This window comes from Triturus cristatus, chromosome 4_2 (genome assembly GCF_964204655.1).
Source record: "Triturus cristatus chromosome 4_2, aTriCri1.1, whole genome shotgun sequence".
NCBI lineage: Eukaryota > Metazoa > Chordata > Amphibia > Caudata > Salamandridae > Triturus > Triturus cristatus.
This window is the reverse complement of record NC_140586.1, coordinates 161353072-161369458: the sequence shown is the minus strand read 5'-3', so window position 1 is coordinate 161369458 and position 16387 is coordinate 161353072. Positions and strand designations below refer to the sequence as shown.

At 42.1% G+C, this 16387-nt stretch overlaps 1 protein-coding gene across 4 annotated transcripts in view; it reads right to left on the bottom strand.

Annotated features, from left to right (window-relative positions):
- PYM1 (PYM1 exon junction complex associated factor) overlaps positions 1 to 16387 on the bottom strand; it is a 35755-nt gene that overhangs the window by 6494 nt on the left and 12874 nt on the right. Inside the window, exons 2-3 of one of the 4 annotated variants that reach the window (XM_085600906.1) lie at positions 3663 to 3830; positions 2891 to 2999 (exon numbers count right to left, since the gene is read on the bottom strand). In XM_085600906.1, the coding sequence (XP_085457032.1) occupies positions 2891 to 2999; positions 3663 to 3669 (116 nt within the window). In that variant the 5' untranslated portion in view covers positions 3670 to 3830. Of the gene's footprint in view, positions 1 to 2890; positions 3000 to 3662; positions 3831 to 9612; positions 9635 to 16387 lie in introns of those variants that run through there. The other 3 variants (XM_085600905.1, XM_085600907.1, XM_085600904.1) reach the window with 3 other exon arrangements.

Here is a 16387-nt window from a genome sequence, read left to right as displayed (position 1 = left end):
CGGCCATAACATACAAGAGTTATTCCTTTGCATTTTTTTTATATCAATAACAATTACATTAGAAGGTGCTGTTGCTAAAATAAATATATGATGAGGTTGGCTTACTAGAGAAAACAATTTATAATTTCTTTAATGTAGGTCCGACGTAATTGTGTCCAAGTTCAAGTGACCCTCTGAAGCACAGCACTTCATTTATTCCATGTTTAACTGTCCTGTCACTATTATTTTCCTACAGTGCTAAACTTGGTAGGAACTAGGCTGTGCATGAGTATTTTCATGTAGCTGGGGGGGTAAGCAAACTGACAAACGGCTCTATGAAAAAGCACCAATCCTTCCAAACACTCTTCTTCGCCTATACAATTAATGAAAAACGATGGGCTGGAATGCTACTCTGAGCGATTGCCAGCAGTTAGACTTTTGTAAGCATTCCTTCCATATCCTTTTGTATGATCCATGTTATATCATAAGTGCCCATGGGTATGCCCAGACGTGGGTCCTTGCTTGCTGTGCCATAGGATCCAAGTCACACCTCACCTAACGAGGCCTAACAAGGCCGTAATCTGTCTGGGGTTGCTTGGGTTCCCTTTTGGAGAAGGTCTCATCTGGCAGTTGGGGGGGATGGACTGTTCCCATAAGGAGCAGGGTAAGTACTGATTTGCATAAGGTGAGCCTTTGTCTGGAGTAGCACAATGGGCGAAAAACAATGGGTTGGAGTACTACCTTGAGCAATTGCCAGAGGTAGACATTTTGCAAGCATTTCTCCCATCTCCTTTGGTGTGATTAATGAGAACGACTCCGCTCCCTCACGTCACGGTTAGCAGTCTTATGGCTTGTGTTAAGCACTTTATACAACGTTAAATGGAATTCTACTATTGTGCCAAAGGTTGTTCAATAAGAAGAGTCCCATTTCATGGGAAACCATTTTAACATAGATCATTGGTTAGAACCACCAGTGCCTAGAATGCATAAGAAAATGTAAATTCCACTGTTTTGGGTTTTTGTGCAACCAGAGATCGACAGAGAGAGATGGACTGAGAGAAAGAGAGTGAGCTAGGGGAGAGAGTTCATGGGTTTCTTACCCAAGAGTAAAATGACAGAATAAGATTTACTGCGGTTGCCTACAGAGTGGTTTGTCCTATATTGACTATGTATAGGTTTTTAACTGATGGATCCATTTGAAATAAACGCAACTATAAGATTGTGAAACAATGAATGAAATTTACTACTAGGATTTAACAAAAATACTGCTCCCTGAGAATAGTTTAACAGAGCGTGCTGGAAGCCATAATGTGTTATAAATGAATGTCAGGGATACCAGTGTTTTTGTTGTTGTTTATATTCGATATTAAACTCTCCCTGCTACCACTTATTTGTGTTTTGGGGTACCCTTGAATACCATTTGTCGTATGCTGTTTCATGGGAGAGCCACGTATAACGGAAATCTCACAATGAACTGCAATGCATCAAACCGGAACCCAATAGAGACTGAAGTAGCCATCCTGTTGTGATGCTAAAAAGACATGTCCATCACGTCAAGATCCAGAGGTTTCTTAGTACGTCAAAAGAAAAGCAGAATATGATGGATATCAAAAAGCCAGGTTTAATTAAGTGGGATAGAAAAAAAAAAACAGACAACACTAAGTATATAACCTTACTGTCAATGATATGTGGAATTTCAGATAGTCACAGGTACGGCCAAGGATTATGAGGGAGAACTACTAAATCAATTCACCCATTCCCAAAAACCCACCTTCTCAAAGCATCTCAGGGCTTATGTAAAAAACAACCCGGGCTTGCAGCAACTTTAAGGTGAGCACCCAGGTTAGAGTCCAAAAGTGCTTCTTCACAAAGAGATTCCACTGGACAGCACTCATACATTGCTCTAATTGTGTATGGGTAACTCATACTTTCTCTGCAGTGGCCAACACATATGAAAGGAAGTATAGGCTATGCATGCCGTGCACTCTGAGGTCCTCAGGGAGCAGAAGATGTACATCCATCTGAAGGAACAGAATGCTGTTGCCATACAATGTTCAGTTAAAGAGAAAAGAAAACCAAACCTTGACTGACGTTCCCAACCCCGCACAAAAACAAAGAGGCACTGGGTGAGGGTATCACCTCATATGGACACTTGAGGCATCCCCAAAGAGCAGACTTCTGGAGGCTGGTCAGACCAGCATCCAAAAAGTGACCCACAAAAAGTGTTCCTCCTTCTAGGCCCTTTCCATAAGAGCTCAAACCACGCTGAACCTCTTAACTGACATCCACTAAGCTAAGAAAGATGCTTTGAGATGCACGTACAGAAATGCAATTTTGCAGCTCATATCCTAAAAACCACTATACCTACAAATTATCATACATTATTTTAAATTGTACATATTTGAGTGAAGCTTTAGGTGATCCAGCGGTGGAGCTGGTGAGTGAAATTCAGAGAAAGGTTTTATACTATGGTGAATGTAAATTTAGAATTTATGATTCAAGTACCCCACCCAAACCCATTCCATCATGCAAGTCTTTCTATATTCAGCACCATCAACTGTGCAGGTATCACTCTTGAATGCACAGTCTGTCGCTGAGAAAGAGACACCACTGCTGCATTAATATGTTAAAACACCAAGACTACAACAGTCTTGGAAAAGGAGAAAAATGTATTTCACATACAAGTGACTTAATGCGTTCTCTATATAGTTAGTACTAGTGATTTTCCTGATGGAAGAAGGCAAATACTTATAATATTCAGTTATGTCAATTACTAGTTCCATCAGCACTAATATTTTCAATTAAAACAATTCATTACACAGACATTCTAAAGATAAGGCGAGAAACTGTACTATAATATCGGCTTTCTCCATCTCACAAAACAATTTGGAATAAAGTGCAATGTACGTACACCGGCACCTCCTCCTGTGGGACGTAGCCATCCTTCACCTTCCGCGGCTTCCTCCAGGTCCCATCTGGACGCTGCGTTGCGGCGATGTACTTCCCTGAAATGTGACAATCTTAGGGGTAAAACATGGACTTTGGTCATTTATACAGAAATGAATGTTTTTCAGATACATGCACTTCAATTTTAAGAGACGGCAGGCCCATCACCACCAGTGTGTTGCATCAAAAATCACAGGTTTTGCAGATCACAGAAGCGGATTAGTGAAGGCATTAGTAAGCAGTGAAGCAGGTTCATCGGAGACGGGCAACTTCAGGTCACCAGTGTGCTTTGGATATTCTGTGAATACTAGGGGAGAAGGGGGCAATGAATAAAAGAATATCCTATAACTATTACATAAGTGAACAACCCTCCACTGTGTAGTCATGTTCGATACTATAGTGTGTCCTCAAGGAGTCAGATTCTGCAGTAGATCTGTATACAGGGTCCTGTAAACAGAAGCTATAACGCCCTACAAAATGTGTAGAACTCAATCTTCTCGTACTCTAGGGACATGTGGTGAGAGAAGGTCCAAGATTCAGTAGAATGAGATCTCATGTTCTAGATTTATAGGTCTAGATTTATTGATAGATCTGCCAGTCTCCGAAAGCTGCATACCCAAGAATCGATTTTTAGTGCTATAGCAGAATCAGCAAGACAAAGCCAAAAAAGAAAAAGAAACACAGCAGACAATAGAATCCAAGAAATATTCGATTGCATTACGAAGGAAAAAACAAACCCATCATAAATGACTAAAATAAGTAACCACGGCAAAATCCCAGGTCACACAATTTGAGGATGTGATTAGAGCTGGTCGTGCGTCACTTAGGTATTGAAATCAGCAAAGCCACAGTTTTACGAAAGATTCGGTTTCAGAGTTAGAAATCACGCACATGCCATCGCAAACCTGCATCAGAAGAGGGAAAAATACATTAAACACACAGGCAAAAGAACACCTCGAAATCAAGGCGAACGCTGGACCACTTTGCCAACTAAAACACTATTAAAACTGAAGTGCATACAAGCTAACTGCATGTTAAACTCAAAATAAACGAGTGCATTCCCTTGGGTTTACAGATGGAAAACAGAACTATTTGTCATAGTTGATGCGATTCTAAGAAGGCGGCATCTTTCGGTGCTCTAGACTTGCTGGCAGAAGACAAGTTACCTCTCTAGTGCAGCCTCCATGAAATCCTACCAGAAACTAAAGGAGAGTTCCTACTGAGGGTGCCTTTAGAGAGTTCCTGTGGAGGATACAACCCTGTGTCACCGGTCCGCACTGGGGGACTCGGGCTGCACCCCGTGAATCAGACCTGTATTAAGATGGCGCCCTCTCCGGGTGCAGGGTGGTGCGGAGAACTAACCACTCCCTTACTGGCGGTTTTCTTTTTTCACCCAGTTTACTTTTCTGTACGGAACTCGCTCTACAGAAGTGGGTGTGAAATGCTCTTTTAATAAATCAAATCCGCGACAGAGCCTGGAGTGTATTTAAAGAGCACATTTGGGCAGTATTGTACTACCATATATTTTACATGCTGTGATATGCTACGGTAAAAAAAGTTCACAAAATGTGTATGCACTCAATAGCTACCAACATACGAGTAAACGTGAACTGTTAGGAATGCACTCACTGCATGCAACTAGGAACAGCTATTTTACAGAAATTCTGTGAAACCTTCTCACTCCAACGAACACAGCACCGAAGTTGATTTATTTCTCCTAAGCAGAGCATTTTCAGTGAGAACACACATATTTGGAGTACAGCGCCTGCCACTCCGGGCAGAAAATATAAGAGTATGTTCATCAAAAGTATGTACAGGGAAAGCAGACAGCCTATGGCTTCGCGTGATATGGGATTTTACCTCGTGCGAGATTCTGACCTTTGTGAATGGAAATTTACCATGTGTGAAAATGAAAGTGCTGGTAATGACTGGACCTCATGCCACTCCATCGAACACTGAGCCCGAGATTTGATTTAATCATTGAAAAACGAGTAACTTTTTCTTTACACTGTGTCTAAATCTCATATGCGGCGAGGAATTTCCAGATGATGTAAGACTTTGCTTATCAATAAAATCACTCTCTGTAGTATCTTCAATCAGCCTTTATTCTTCGGCATGGGAAACCTCGAGGTCTACACAAAACACAGCAGAACGTGTCTTTACGAGCCGGGCCAACGAAACCTCTAGAAAATACACCAAATAAAGAGAGACTTCCACAAATAAGGAATAGGTGCATATGTCCTTCAAAACCGGCTACTATAATACTGATGTTGTTTAGCGTAATGGAAAATATCCTTTACTAGGTCTACATACCCTCAAGAAAATACTCTAGATGAGATCCATCAGCAAGTGCAATACTCCAGGTGTGCCTCCCAGTACTTAACGCAATACCCTGCACAAATTCAGAGATCTGGACAATCCCACAGAGGAAGTCTCCACATACGATAACAATTGAATCTTAGACTTTGATATAATAATGCAGATGTGGCCTCCTGAAGTGAACACTATCCTAATACAGATGAGGCCACCAGAACTGTGACACTCAGGAAGACGAAGCTTCTTTCAGAGAGGATTTTCCAAATAACTGTTTTGCTGGATACAGTTCACCTTGTGCAAATCTGCTTCTCCCCTCTGCATATTGTTTCACCACTTGAAGACAGCACTCAACCCTGACATCGGTGTCCTTACGAGGTCTTAAAATCCCTTCTTCATATTTGTTGCTTCTCCTTTGTCTGCTTCTTAGGCGCTTGATGTCAAACTCGGGTGGCTGTCACACATAGATGCCCACATACTTCAAGGGGCCCATTCCTAAGAGCAGGAGGGTCACTAGAACTAACTACAACCCACACATAGGTTGTGTAAGTTTGAGAAACGACCAATTCATTGGTGTTCTTCACAAAGGTGGGGATCATTGATTTCACAGCATTAGATAGGGATCTCCATTGCCAGAGAAGAATAGGTACATTATACTAGTTCCTGATGAAATGCCATGGATCCTTAGGAACAGAAGAGGCATGAAACATGTTGACTATTCATTTAATGTATCTTTCACGTATCATGTACCAAAGAATGGCAATTTAGAAGAGAACACTATAACGCTATTTCCTGTGGTTTCTCACTTGTGCTTTTAACCTCGATATATATCCTCTATCTACATTATAAGGAAACAGTGAGGTATCCATAGTCAACTTTGATCACCCCACACCAATCCTCCAACTCAGTGTCTGGTGCGCGTTAACATACAAAAGCCTCATTAGGCGACCAAAAATGCTCTCCGACAGAGAGCCCCCTCAAGGGGCCCGTTGGGCACTGCAGCCACTGCAGCACCAGCCCAACTAGGAGCAAGGCCCATTATGAAGCATGCCACCCTTGGGTGGGGGAAGGCTTGTTCCTAGCGACTGAGTGTGTTCTGCGAATTTAATATATTATCTTGAACCAATATCAGAATGGAATACACTATTGAATTTGCTACACGACGGGAGAGCGTATATAGGACTGGAATCTCGCCTTATCCTCCAATGATAAAGTTATACTGAGTATTGCCCAGATACCCCAATGCATTTGGGCAGAGCCATTCATCATGGCAGAATATGTAAAGTCTTAATACCAAAAGATCTTTCGATAACCCACAAGCAAACTCTAGCCTACTCCAAACGGTGAAGCACCCACTAACTTCTGCACACAGGACTTCTCTCCAATCTCAAAGAGACCCTGACAACAACAAACTGCTGAGTCTTTATGTACCACATGAAGGCACACTGGCAATCTGGCCAGGTCTTATTTTTTCTTAAACTTACTGCACATAGCCAAATATCTCTCATCTCATAGGATTTTTCTAGGAAATGAGAGTCCTGACCAGCCCTGGAATGAGTAAGTCAAAGTTAAGTGGTATAGAATGTGAACTTTTCCCTTTGGAAATGCTCAGCAGGGCAGGTGGATCTGGCAACCTGCTGGCCAAACCAAAGTCTGATGCAAGATTGAACTGTCTCTGCGTTGAGTATCAGAATTCGGGTTCAGGAATATTTACCTTCTGCAAAGAGGGTTGTCAAAATACACTACCAGTCCCAGGAAGTTTCATTCGTCCTTTCAGAAATGGCCACAACAAATAAATCAAAAAGACACAAATTAATTTAATCGAATATTATTGGATCTGAGAGCTCACGGTCATCTACAGGCGTGAAGGAGCATGCCATGAAGAAAAGCCACACTAAAACCACTGCTAAGTGAATCGCATGTCCACATCCTTCAAGAGCTGAAACTGGTGCCTGTATATTCTGTGAACTTGAAGGCAGAAATGTTTCGAAGGAAACCGCACTTAGTTATCAAAGAGTGCGCCCGACAAGGTCTTAGTACAAAAGTATTTTAACTTCAGCATAGAACAATTTCTTAAGAAGTATAACATTGTCATTACTGAAGGGTGAGTTTTGAGAGGGCATAAATGTGTTTTCATAATTAAACCTTTTAATAGCCCCTACCATATAAAAAAATGTATTTAACCAGCCATGCAAAATTAATTGTTCTGTACCATTTGCCGTGCAAAAATAAAAAAAATCTTTGCTTTTCAATATAGTTCTGTACATGTTGATTTACCTTCAGCATCCTATATCTGTGCAAGTATACAGATACATACACACGATAAAATACTTTTTTTTTTTTTTTTTTAAATGGAAATATATTTCAGGAATGAGTAATATTTGTTGGTCAATACGGATGCGAGAATTGTATGCACCTTCATACACATGAAAAGCCATGGATGCATACCTCAACAGGCCTAAGCCATTTGGGAATGGAACATTCTATGTTACATAAAAAGAGACCCTTTACAAACACAAAAAAAAGGGAACTTCAGTAAGCTCCAGGTTTGCTCCATTTTATGTCAACCTCTTCAGGAGATAAATGGGACATACCAAGCCTGTAATAAGTTTAATATGTAGTATGAGAAGCAGTGCTTGGAGCGGTTACATCGCTTAAGTCATGTGTTTTAGCAAGGGTCTCATGAAGAAATAAATATCACAAATTGTTAAATATTAAGGACACAAATACCTCACAAACTACGTACTTTACTGAGAAAAAGAGCTCGACAATCTATCTATCAAGTAAAACATATTAAACAGCAAATTAAATAGGAAAACATCAGTAAATGTACGCTCGAGTCACTCCAAGAACCAACATACTTTGTATATCGTGTAGCGTACTGCTTAGGGCATGAAGATTTTGGAACCAGCCTGATGTGTTTGCACATGGACAAATGACTATGAGGAACTAGTACATGCAGAGCGATCAGCAATACCACAATTAGAAAAGTGGCACATTTAGAAAGGTATAATTTACTTACAGACAACGTTAACAAGAAACCTATTACAGAGAAATACAAAACACCCTCATGAACTACCTCAGCTTAAGTGTAGCTATAACATATTAAATAATAAAGAAAAACAACATTGGAACTGTCAAACAAAAAAAATTATAAATTGGGTGGATACATCCGTTGCCAATATTCTGTAGATACAAAATTCATGAATGCCGAAAATGGTTTAAAAAACAAAATCATCTTTTTATTAACTTAAACATAGTTTCTTTTAATGTTTACCATAAACAATGTGAAGGGTGTGGAGTTCAACTATTTGCGCTCTGAAAGAGCAAAACAGATTCAACCATAACTTAGACAACAAATTTCCAAAGGCAAAAACGCTTGAAATACTTTTTCATGTGGAAAAGATTAGATCACAACACATACATTGTGTGCAATCCTTTCAGAGAGGCAAGAATTTGGATCAAAAGCTATATTATATATATACACATATATACTTGTAGCTTTTTAGGTTCAAACAATCTACTACAGCAACCAATAGTTCTAATTAGGCTAGAGAATTACACATTTTCCTCTAAGATTGTGTGCTATTCTGAAATGTGCAACCAAAGAATGTTGTTAAAATAGCACAAAGTGTTACAAAGGGTGTGCAAATTAAAAAAAATACCCATAATAGGTTCTAACCCTTTACAGATAATATTATTCGGCTTTTAAAAATATGTTCTCATGTGTATTTTAGTTTTGAAACGTGCTATTGTGCTAATTAGCATAATTTAAAAAGAAACCATGGATTGTCCGCTGGTTTAGTACATCATTCCAACATAACTGCAGCCATTTATCCTTTAAATATACATTAACCTTAGGGTTAACTCGTCGAGAGTGCAAGTTGGGCCAAACAATCTTATATGGAATTTTATTTGGCTAAAGGAAAGGAAACAAGTACAGATTCACTCATTTTAAGAATCAAAAGAACTTATCTTTTCGCACACCACCAAGACCAGGTTCTTTTACATATATGTGTTATTGACACATTGCAAGTAGTGGTGTTCTTTCATCTAGTGCTGGTCACAATTCATTTTCGAATTCCCAACATTGATACATTTTTAATCATCAAATTATTTTTTACTCTATTACATTTTGCAGTGGTTACTGATGGAGAAAAGACTTAGGGCACGCTATGCAGGATTCTGAGCAGCCCTGATCATCATTTAAACAGCCACGGCAAGAGCTCAAAATCTATCTTTGCCACATACTACCACAGCATACCCAAAGCACCACATAAGTGCTCTTCAACAAATTACAACTTCTGACAGTCCTGCTTATCGACAAAGCTTGTTTCATGGGCTTTAGAACCGAAGAGACCAACCTGTATTTACCAAACATGTAGCATGTCCTCTACAGCCAAGAGAACTATTATCAATTTCTTTACATACACTGTAAGGGCAGTATTAGTGGAGTGAGGCAGACGGCACTCCACAGCACTGAACATGTGGACAGGATCCATCAGTACAGTGGTCTGAACCCAGTTATTGAGTGCGCTGCACGGGCTTCTGTCCACTTAGGCAACTGCCTGCAATGGAGGCATGACATCAATACACTGTTTCCGAGATGGTGATCAATCCCTTAGGAAGGGCTAGAGAAACCTGTAGAGATGCTAAAAATGAGATTTCTTCTCCTGGTACTTCAAATGTATATCGACAAAGGCAGCAGTTGTGTGTGATGATGAACCAACCAATATGGGACTTCGATGGGCCAACATAAGAAAGGAGAGTTCCACTGGTGCATTTCTGGCTGTCCACAAGGATGAAGTGCGGCTCAAGATTTTTCATTCTGCGTAGGGGGTGTGAGAAGTTAAGATTTAATCCGGCGAACTGTGTGTTTTTTTGTATGAAACTGAGAAATATGCCAACTTTTAAGCAGGGCTTTTTGCATTCATATGTAATTTTAGTGATGCTTTCATATGAAAGTGTAATGTGAGATGCATTAATCTAGCAATTTTTGAGACATTCACAGGAAAAAACTATGCAAGGAATACTCTAGTGTACAGAAAACTCACTCACACGTTAGCAATCCAACACACTGTTACAGCACTCTCGATGCTTTTGGATGCTGGAGTAACTTTATGTACTTACCATCAGTGTTATGAAATCATACACTCACTACAAAAAAAAACAAGCATTTACAATGCAATGGTCTCGGCAATATTATAGGTAGAGCTATTGGTATTGCTCATTTTTTTTTTCATTTTTGTATCCTAAATAAATGGCATTGTCATTTCTATTGGCATTAGCTTTTTTTGCATATGTGATACCTATTGCATTAGCAGAGAGAGAGTGAGGTAGTGAGATGGAGAGAGTGAGGTACTGAAATAGAGAGTGGGGTAGTGAGAGAGAGTGAGGTAGATAGAGAGTGAGTGAGGTAGATAGAGAGTGAGTGAGGTAGATCGAGAGTGAGTTAGTGAGATAGAGAGTGAGGTAGATAGAGAGTGAGGGACGGGCAAAGCGGTCCATGCAGGAACGAAGCAGCATCTGTGGAGCCAGGACAGGGAAAAAGTAGTATCTGTGAAGACAGGGTAGGGAAAGGGGCATCTGTGGAGCCAGGGTAGGGAAAGGGGCATTTGTGGGGGTAGGAAAAGGGGCATTTGTGGAGCTAGGGTAGGGAAAGGGGCATTTGTGGAGCTAAGGAGCATCTGTGGAGTCAGGGTATGGAAAGGGGCATCAGTGGAACCAGGAACGGGGGCTCTGGGGGGCCAGGGTAGGGAAAGGGGCATCTGTGGAGCCAGGGTAGGGAAAGGGGCCTCTGTGTAGTCAGTTCTCTGTTGGACCGGTCAGAGGGATGGAGCCTCCTAGAGATAGAGGCATGGCACGGGTCACTCACAGAGACAGAGGCAGGCTGTGCCGGAGTCCATTCATTTTGTTTCTCCACCCACAATATGTAGTGAACCTGGCTGCATTTTCGAGTCTCGTGACCTGGATATTTGTATTTGAGCTCCGAGTTATTGAATTCATAAATAAATGTATACAATTTAGACAGCGTTTTTTGCGGATTTCCCTGTATATGTGGATCCCTGAATCCCACACGTCTGTGTTCTACGTGTTTGCAAGACTACTACTCCTACTACACACACACACACACACACAGAAATGCATAACATAACACATATTCCCCACACCCAAAGTTGCACACAAATAATACAAAGCCATATGTATGTACAACACACAAAACACACATGCACACATAACACACACAATACACCTTACTCGCAAAGCAGTGACGCACAATGACACCACTTATACACCATACAAACACCACATATCACTTACACATACAAAAACATAGAAACACACATTTACGCACATCCAATGGTCTCAAGATGTAGTACTTGTTATCGACAATTTAGCGAGATTGATAGAAGACACACGCACTGCATTCGCATCAGAAGAATCACAAGCCAAAATAACAAGGAGCAATAAACAACATCATTCTTTTTGTTTGGAGTTTTTTGTATATTAAAAGTATTATGTGAATGGAGTCTTTTTTATTCGGTTTCTTTCGCCTTGTCGATGCATTCTTTGCATGTTTCTGCAACACTGTTTGATTAAAAGTGTCCCTTTTTATTTTCTGAGCACCTCTGGTCTTCAGGTAAGGCAGAGAGACTATCGCTTCCTCCGACGCCGCCTGAATGTGCTGCGCCTACCCTCGTCAGAAAAGGCGTAGGCGCAGCAGAGTGGAGTCTATGCAACCGGGCCTTTTTAAACAGTCAGCATAGTTATGGTAAAACTGCATTATACTCAGGCTCCAGTCCCGAGGTTAGGAAAGTGGGCGAAGTTTCTGCGATTTTTACAAAACGGCTGCAGCGCGTGCCCTTGGTAGAGATGTTTGCGCATAGGAGAGTCCCAGAAAGCGTATCTGTTTGAGATCATGGGTTTATAATTCAGTTGTAATACTCTAATTCATGTAAGATATATACCCTGCGTTATTCATTTACATATACCCTGCGTGAAACTGGCATTTTGTTTCTCCACCCACAATATGTAGTGAACCTGGCTGCATTTTCGAGTCTCGTGACCTGGATATTTGTATTTGAGCTCTGAGTTATTGAATTCATAAATAAATGTATACAATTTGTTTCTCCACCCACAATATGTAGTGAACCTGGCTGCATTTTCGAGTCTCGTGACCTGGATATTTGTATTTGAGCTCCGAGTTATTGAATTCATAAATAAATGTATACAATTTAGACAGCGTTTTTTGCGGATTTCCCTGTATATGTGGATCCCTGAATCCCACAAGTCTGGGTTCTACGTGTTTGCAAGACTACTACTCCTACTACACACACACACACACACAGAAATGCATAACATAACACAGAAACCACGCAAAGCACGAAGGGTGCCGATAAATTATTAAAACGTTCTGCGAACTACTAAGAACTGCACTGGTCTGTCTACAAATGTTTTTAAACACGGAACCGGTTAAGTACATCATGGGACGTGCGCAGCACATCCAGCGACACCCCAACTTTTTTGAGGGAGACTTCCTCTCCGGCTGGTGAAACATGTAATGGCATCTCACTGCCAAGTAGTGTGCGCGCAACGATGCAAAACTCATTGGGGAATTGGAAAGCGACCCTTCTAAACCAACGTCTTAAGCGACGGTGGCAACAGCTCTCCACAGCGTTTTCCGGAGTCGTCGTAGTTTTGAAAAGGGGAAACGTTTGGCGAAAATTGTCACATCTCGAATATCCAAAATGTGGGGGAGATAAAAGGAAACGTGTACAAGATGGTTTCGTTTCCTCTCCATTTTATCCACCCAATCTACAAGTGTCGGTAGCTTGTATTGCTCACGTATTGGCCGAGAAAGCCCATGTTAAAACTGCTAAGAAAATCACAGAAAATGTGTCACAAAAACAGCGTCTACATCTTGAATATCAGCCCGGACGGGCGGGTTCATTGAATGGCTTGCATCGTTCTGGGTCAGGGTAGATTCGCAGTGGACAGTTCCCGCTCCCAGCACGCAGCACTTCACCTTCGGTTCGAAAGAGTCACCCCCAGGGGCTGAAGGAATTGGAGCACCCTGAACAGATTAGGAGGCGTGCGGGGAGGGGAGAGTTAAAGTCACCGACGGGGCCTTGTCCCTCCTCCTGCCAGACCCACGGTCCGTGCTTCCTGTTTGCTGCTGGCGGTAAGGACAGGCGTGTCTCGGACTCTCGCGGGTTAGGGCTGGGGGAAGTACAAACCCGAGCACAAAATCATTGTAATTCGTTCTCAAGCAGGATAAACGAGTGTTAACAATATAGAATACGATTACAAACAAGATGGCTTACCTTACTCCTGCACAACAGCAAGAAGATCCTCACGGCCAGACGAGACAACAGCAAAAAAATGGCGGATGGAAGCTCCGAAACTTTTTCGGATTCGGGGGCGTGTTCCTGCTGTTCGAAAAAGGGCGTGGCTAAAAAGTGGAAAGAACAGCAAGGAACACGTCCCCGAATCTGAAAAAGACGGAGCCTATTTGGAGGGACGGCTCTCTCCTCCAATGGCTGGCCTCCGTTTAGGAAGCCAGCCAATGGAGGAGAGGCAAAAAGAGAGGCGGGCTAAATAGCCACTCTAGGAAACATTAAATCTCCGACTTCCGGTTCTGCCTTCGGCAGACCGGTAGTCCTCGACCTAAAAACTATGCAAGATAAGCACTTCAGTAAAAAACATTTGTGGGATATCAGCACAATACAAATAAATTGCTATTAAAAGGCAATCAGTTTCAGAAATCCACTCTGATGAAGGAAAAGCAGGAAACTACTCAAAGATCAATCATCCGAAACCATTCAAAACATTAGTTGTGTAATAAAAATTGTGCTCAAAATTAAATAATGCGGCTGCACAACACACAAACTCAAACAATGTTTTTGGGGACTGACGAAGCCCAATGGGTCATTCCAGTACTCCAAGTAAAGCACGTCAACACTACATGGAGTGTACTACTGAGGAGTAATGTGCTGCTTTAGTTAAGTGGAATCTCGCCATGTCCTAACATTCATATTCATTGCCTGAGAGTTCTGGGTAGAATCGTAGATTAGTGTCAATCGGTACAGATGGGAGGAGTGGATGGAGCACCAGGTTATGTGGATGTTCAGTAGCAACTGCTACCGGACGAGGGTAATGGGGCGGAGGGAATGAAAAACAAAACAAAAAAAAAAAAAAAAACTTACATGGAGAGTCTGGCCGCAGCATCTCCTCCATCCCTGACCTTATCCTCTGTCAGTACCGGCTGGCAGCAGGGAGCACCCGGCACACAGGCGACCCGGAGCAAATCGCAATGCTAACAAGCATTTACAATGCAACGGTCTCGGCATTGTTAAAGTTAGAGCTATTGGCATTGCTCATGACAATGCCGTTTCTTTAAATGTTTTAAAAACAAAAACAAACAAAAATAATGTCATGAGCAATGCCAATAGCTCTAACTTTACCAATGCCGAGAGCATTGCATTGTAAATGCTTGTTAAATCTCGGAGCTAGACTGCGCAAGCATAGCCTTCGCAGCCGAGACATAAAAAGTACTCTGGTATCGTATACATTGAGGTTCAAGGTGTGTCAGCATTAAGGGGGGGGGGGGGGGGGGGGAGTCACGAGGGGCGCAGTCTGATAGTCTAGTCAATATACATTTATCTAATAAAAAAACTGCAACACAAAAATTGGTAAGGAAGACAACAAATGTGACAGTAAATCTGTTCTGGTTTACTTAATTGCTTACAAACAGGCTGCATTTTAAAATAGCGTATCGGGTTAAGGAACCTGCTGAAGAAAGGTTAGTGTACCCTGCTATTTCCAGGGTATAGAAACAGTATATCTTTGGTGGATAACTCACTAGCTGGAGAGATCTGTGTGGTTGTAGTGCAGGTTTGACTCACCCCAAAACAGTATAAGGACAATGTGCAACATGCAGGACAGTGATTTGTATTTTATGTAGATAGCTACGGGGTTACACCTTTTGTCACAGAGTCCCTTGTGTTAACTAGATTTTTAAATGTGCTATCCTTGTATTATATTTAGCACACTGAGCTATGAACAGACATCAGTGAGCTAAAAGGAAACTGCAAGCAAGAACTGTACTTTTTTCGAAATCTTTCATTACTCCGAATGGCAAAAAAGGGCGGCTCTGAGTATTAATATAGATTTTAGTATAGGCACTCGCAATCTCTATAGTCTGTCGAACCCACAGACGTTCTAAATCCTAACTTTGTGTTTCTCCTACGCATTGCCTCCTAACATGCATGAGACGAGACTCCTACACCGTGACCCTCGTTGTCTTACAGTGCAGGTATACCTCTTACATGTACACGGAGGGTTGGAAAAGTTAAAACCCGGACTCTCACTCAATCATAGTTTGTCTCTTAAGCCCTTGTGAAGAGACAGCAGGTTGAGTGTCTGTGCTTTCCTCCTAGACACTGGCATCAAGACACAAGGCACCAGCTAGCTCCTAGCCTAAAGGACCAAGAGGAGTACAGGTGGCCATGTAAGTGAGACATTTGCGTTGCAACCAGTTCAAAATGAAATAAGAAACCTCTCTCATCCACTGTGGGTTGCTGGTGTGCCCATACTTTGTGCGGTCGCTGCTGAATCTGTTCCAGTGTCTTCCAGTTACACCGGGACCACGTTTGCACATTTCCCTGTGACCGGACTGAATCCCGGATCCGGATGAATAATAGCAGCTGAGCAGGCAGGATTCTCTTATTGTATGCACTCACGGCCGCAGCGGAGAAACCAAACAAGTTTAAAGGAGTGGGGTGAAGGTGAGGGAAGATAGGTGCGTGCGCAAATCCAACGCCGGGAACGTGCCATGGTGGGCGCCTCATGCTCTAACTTATGAGAAAATAAGAAAATGCATGCCCGGCAGGCAGAGCACGCTGTGCGGACACCAGACATCCTGTGGCAAAACACCGGTGTCGTCAGGTGCAGACTTCTGCCATGCACAGCCGCGGAAAATAAAACACCGCGAGGCTGAGAAAATAACAGTCATTGTAAAGCGAGACAGAGATGGTCCTGCGGGCAGAGGACCCGCTGCCACTTGTGTGCCGGCGCTCGTGCAGGCAGGCGTCCCGGAGAGGGTGCAGTTTACTGGCAGCGCGGTGACAAGTGCACGGAGCTCCGGCTG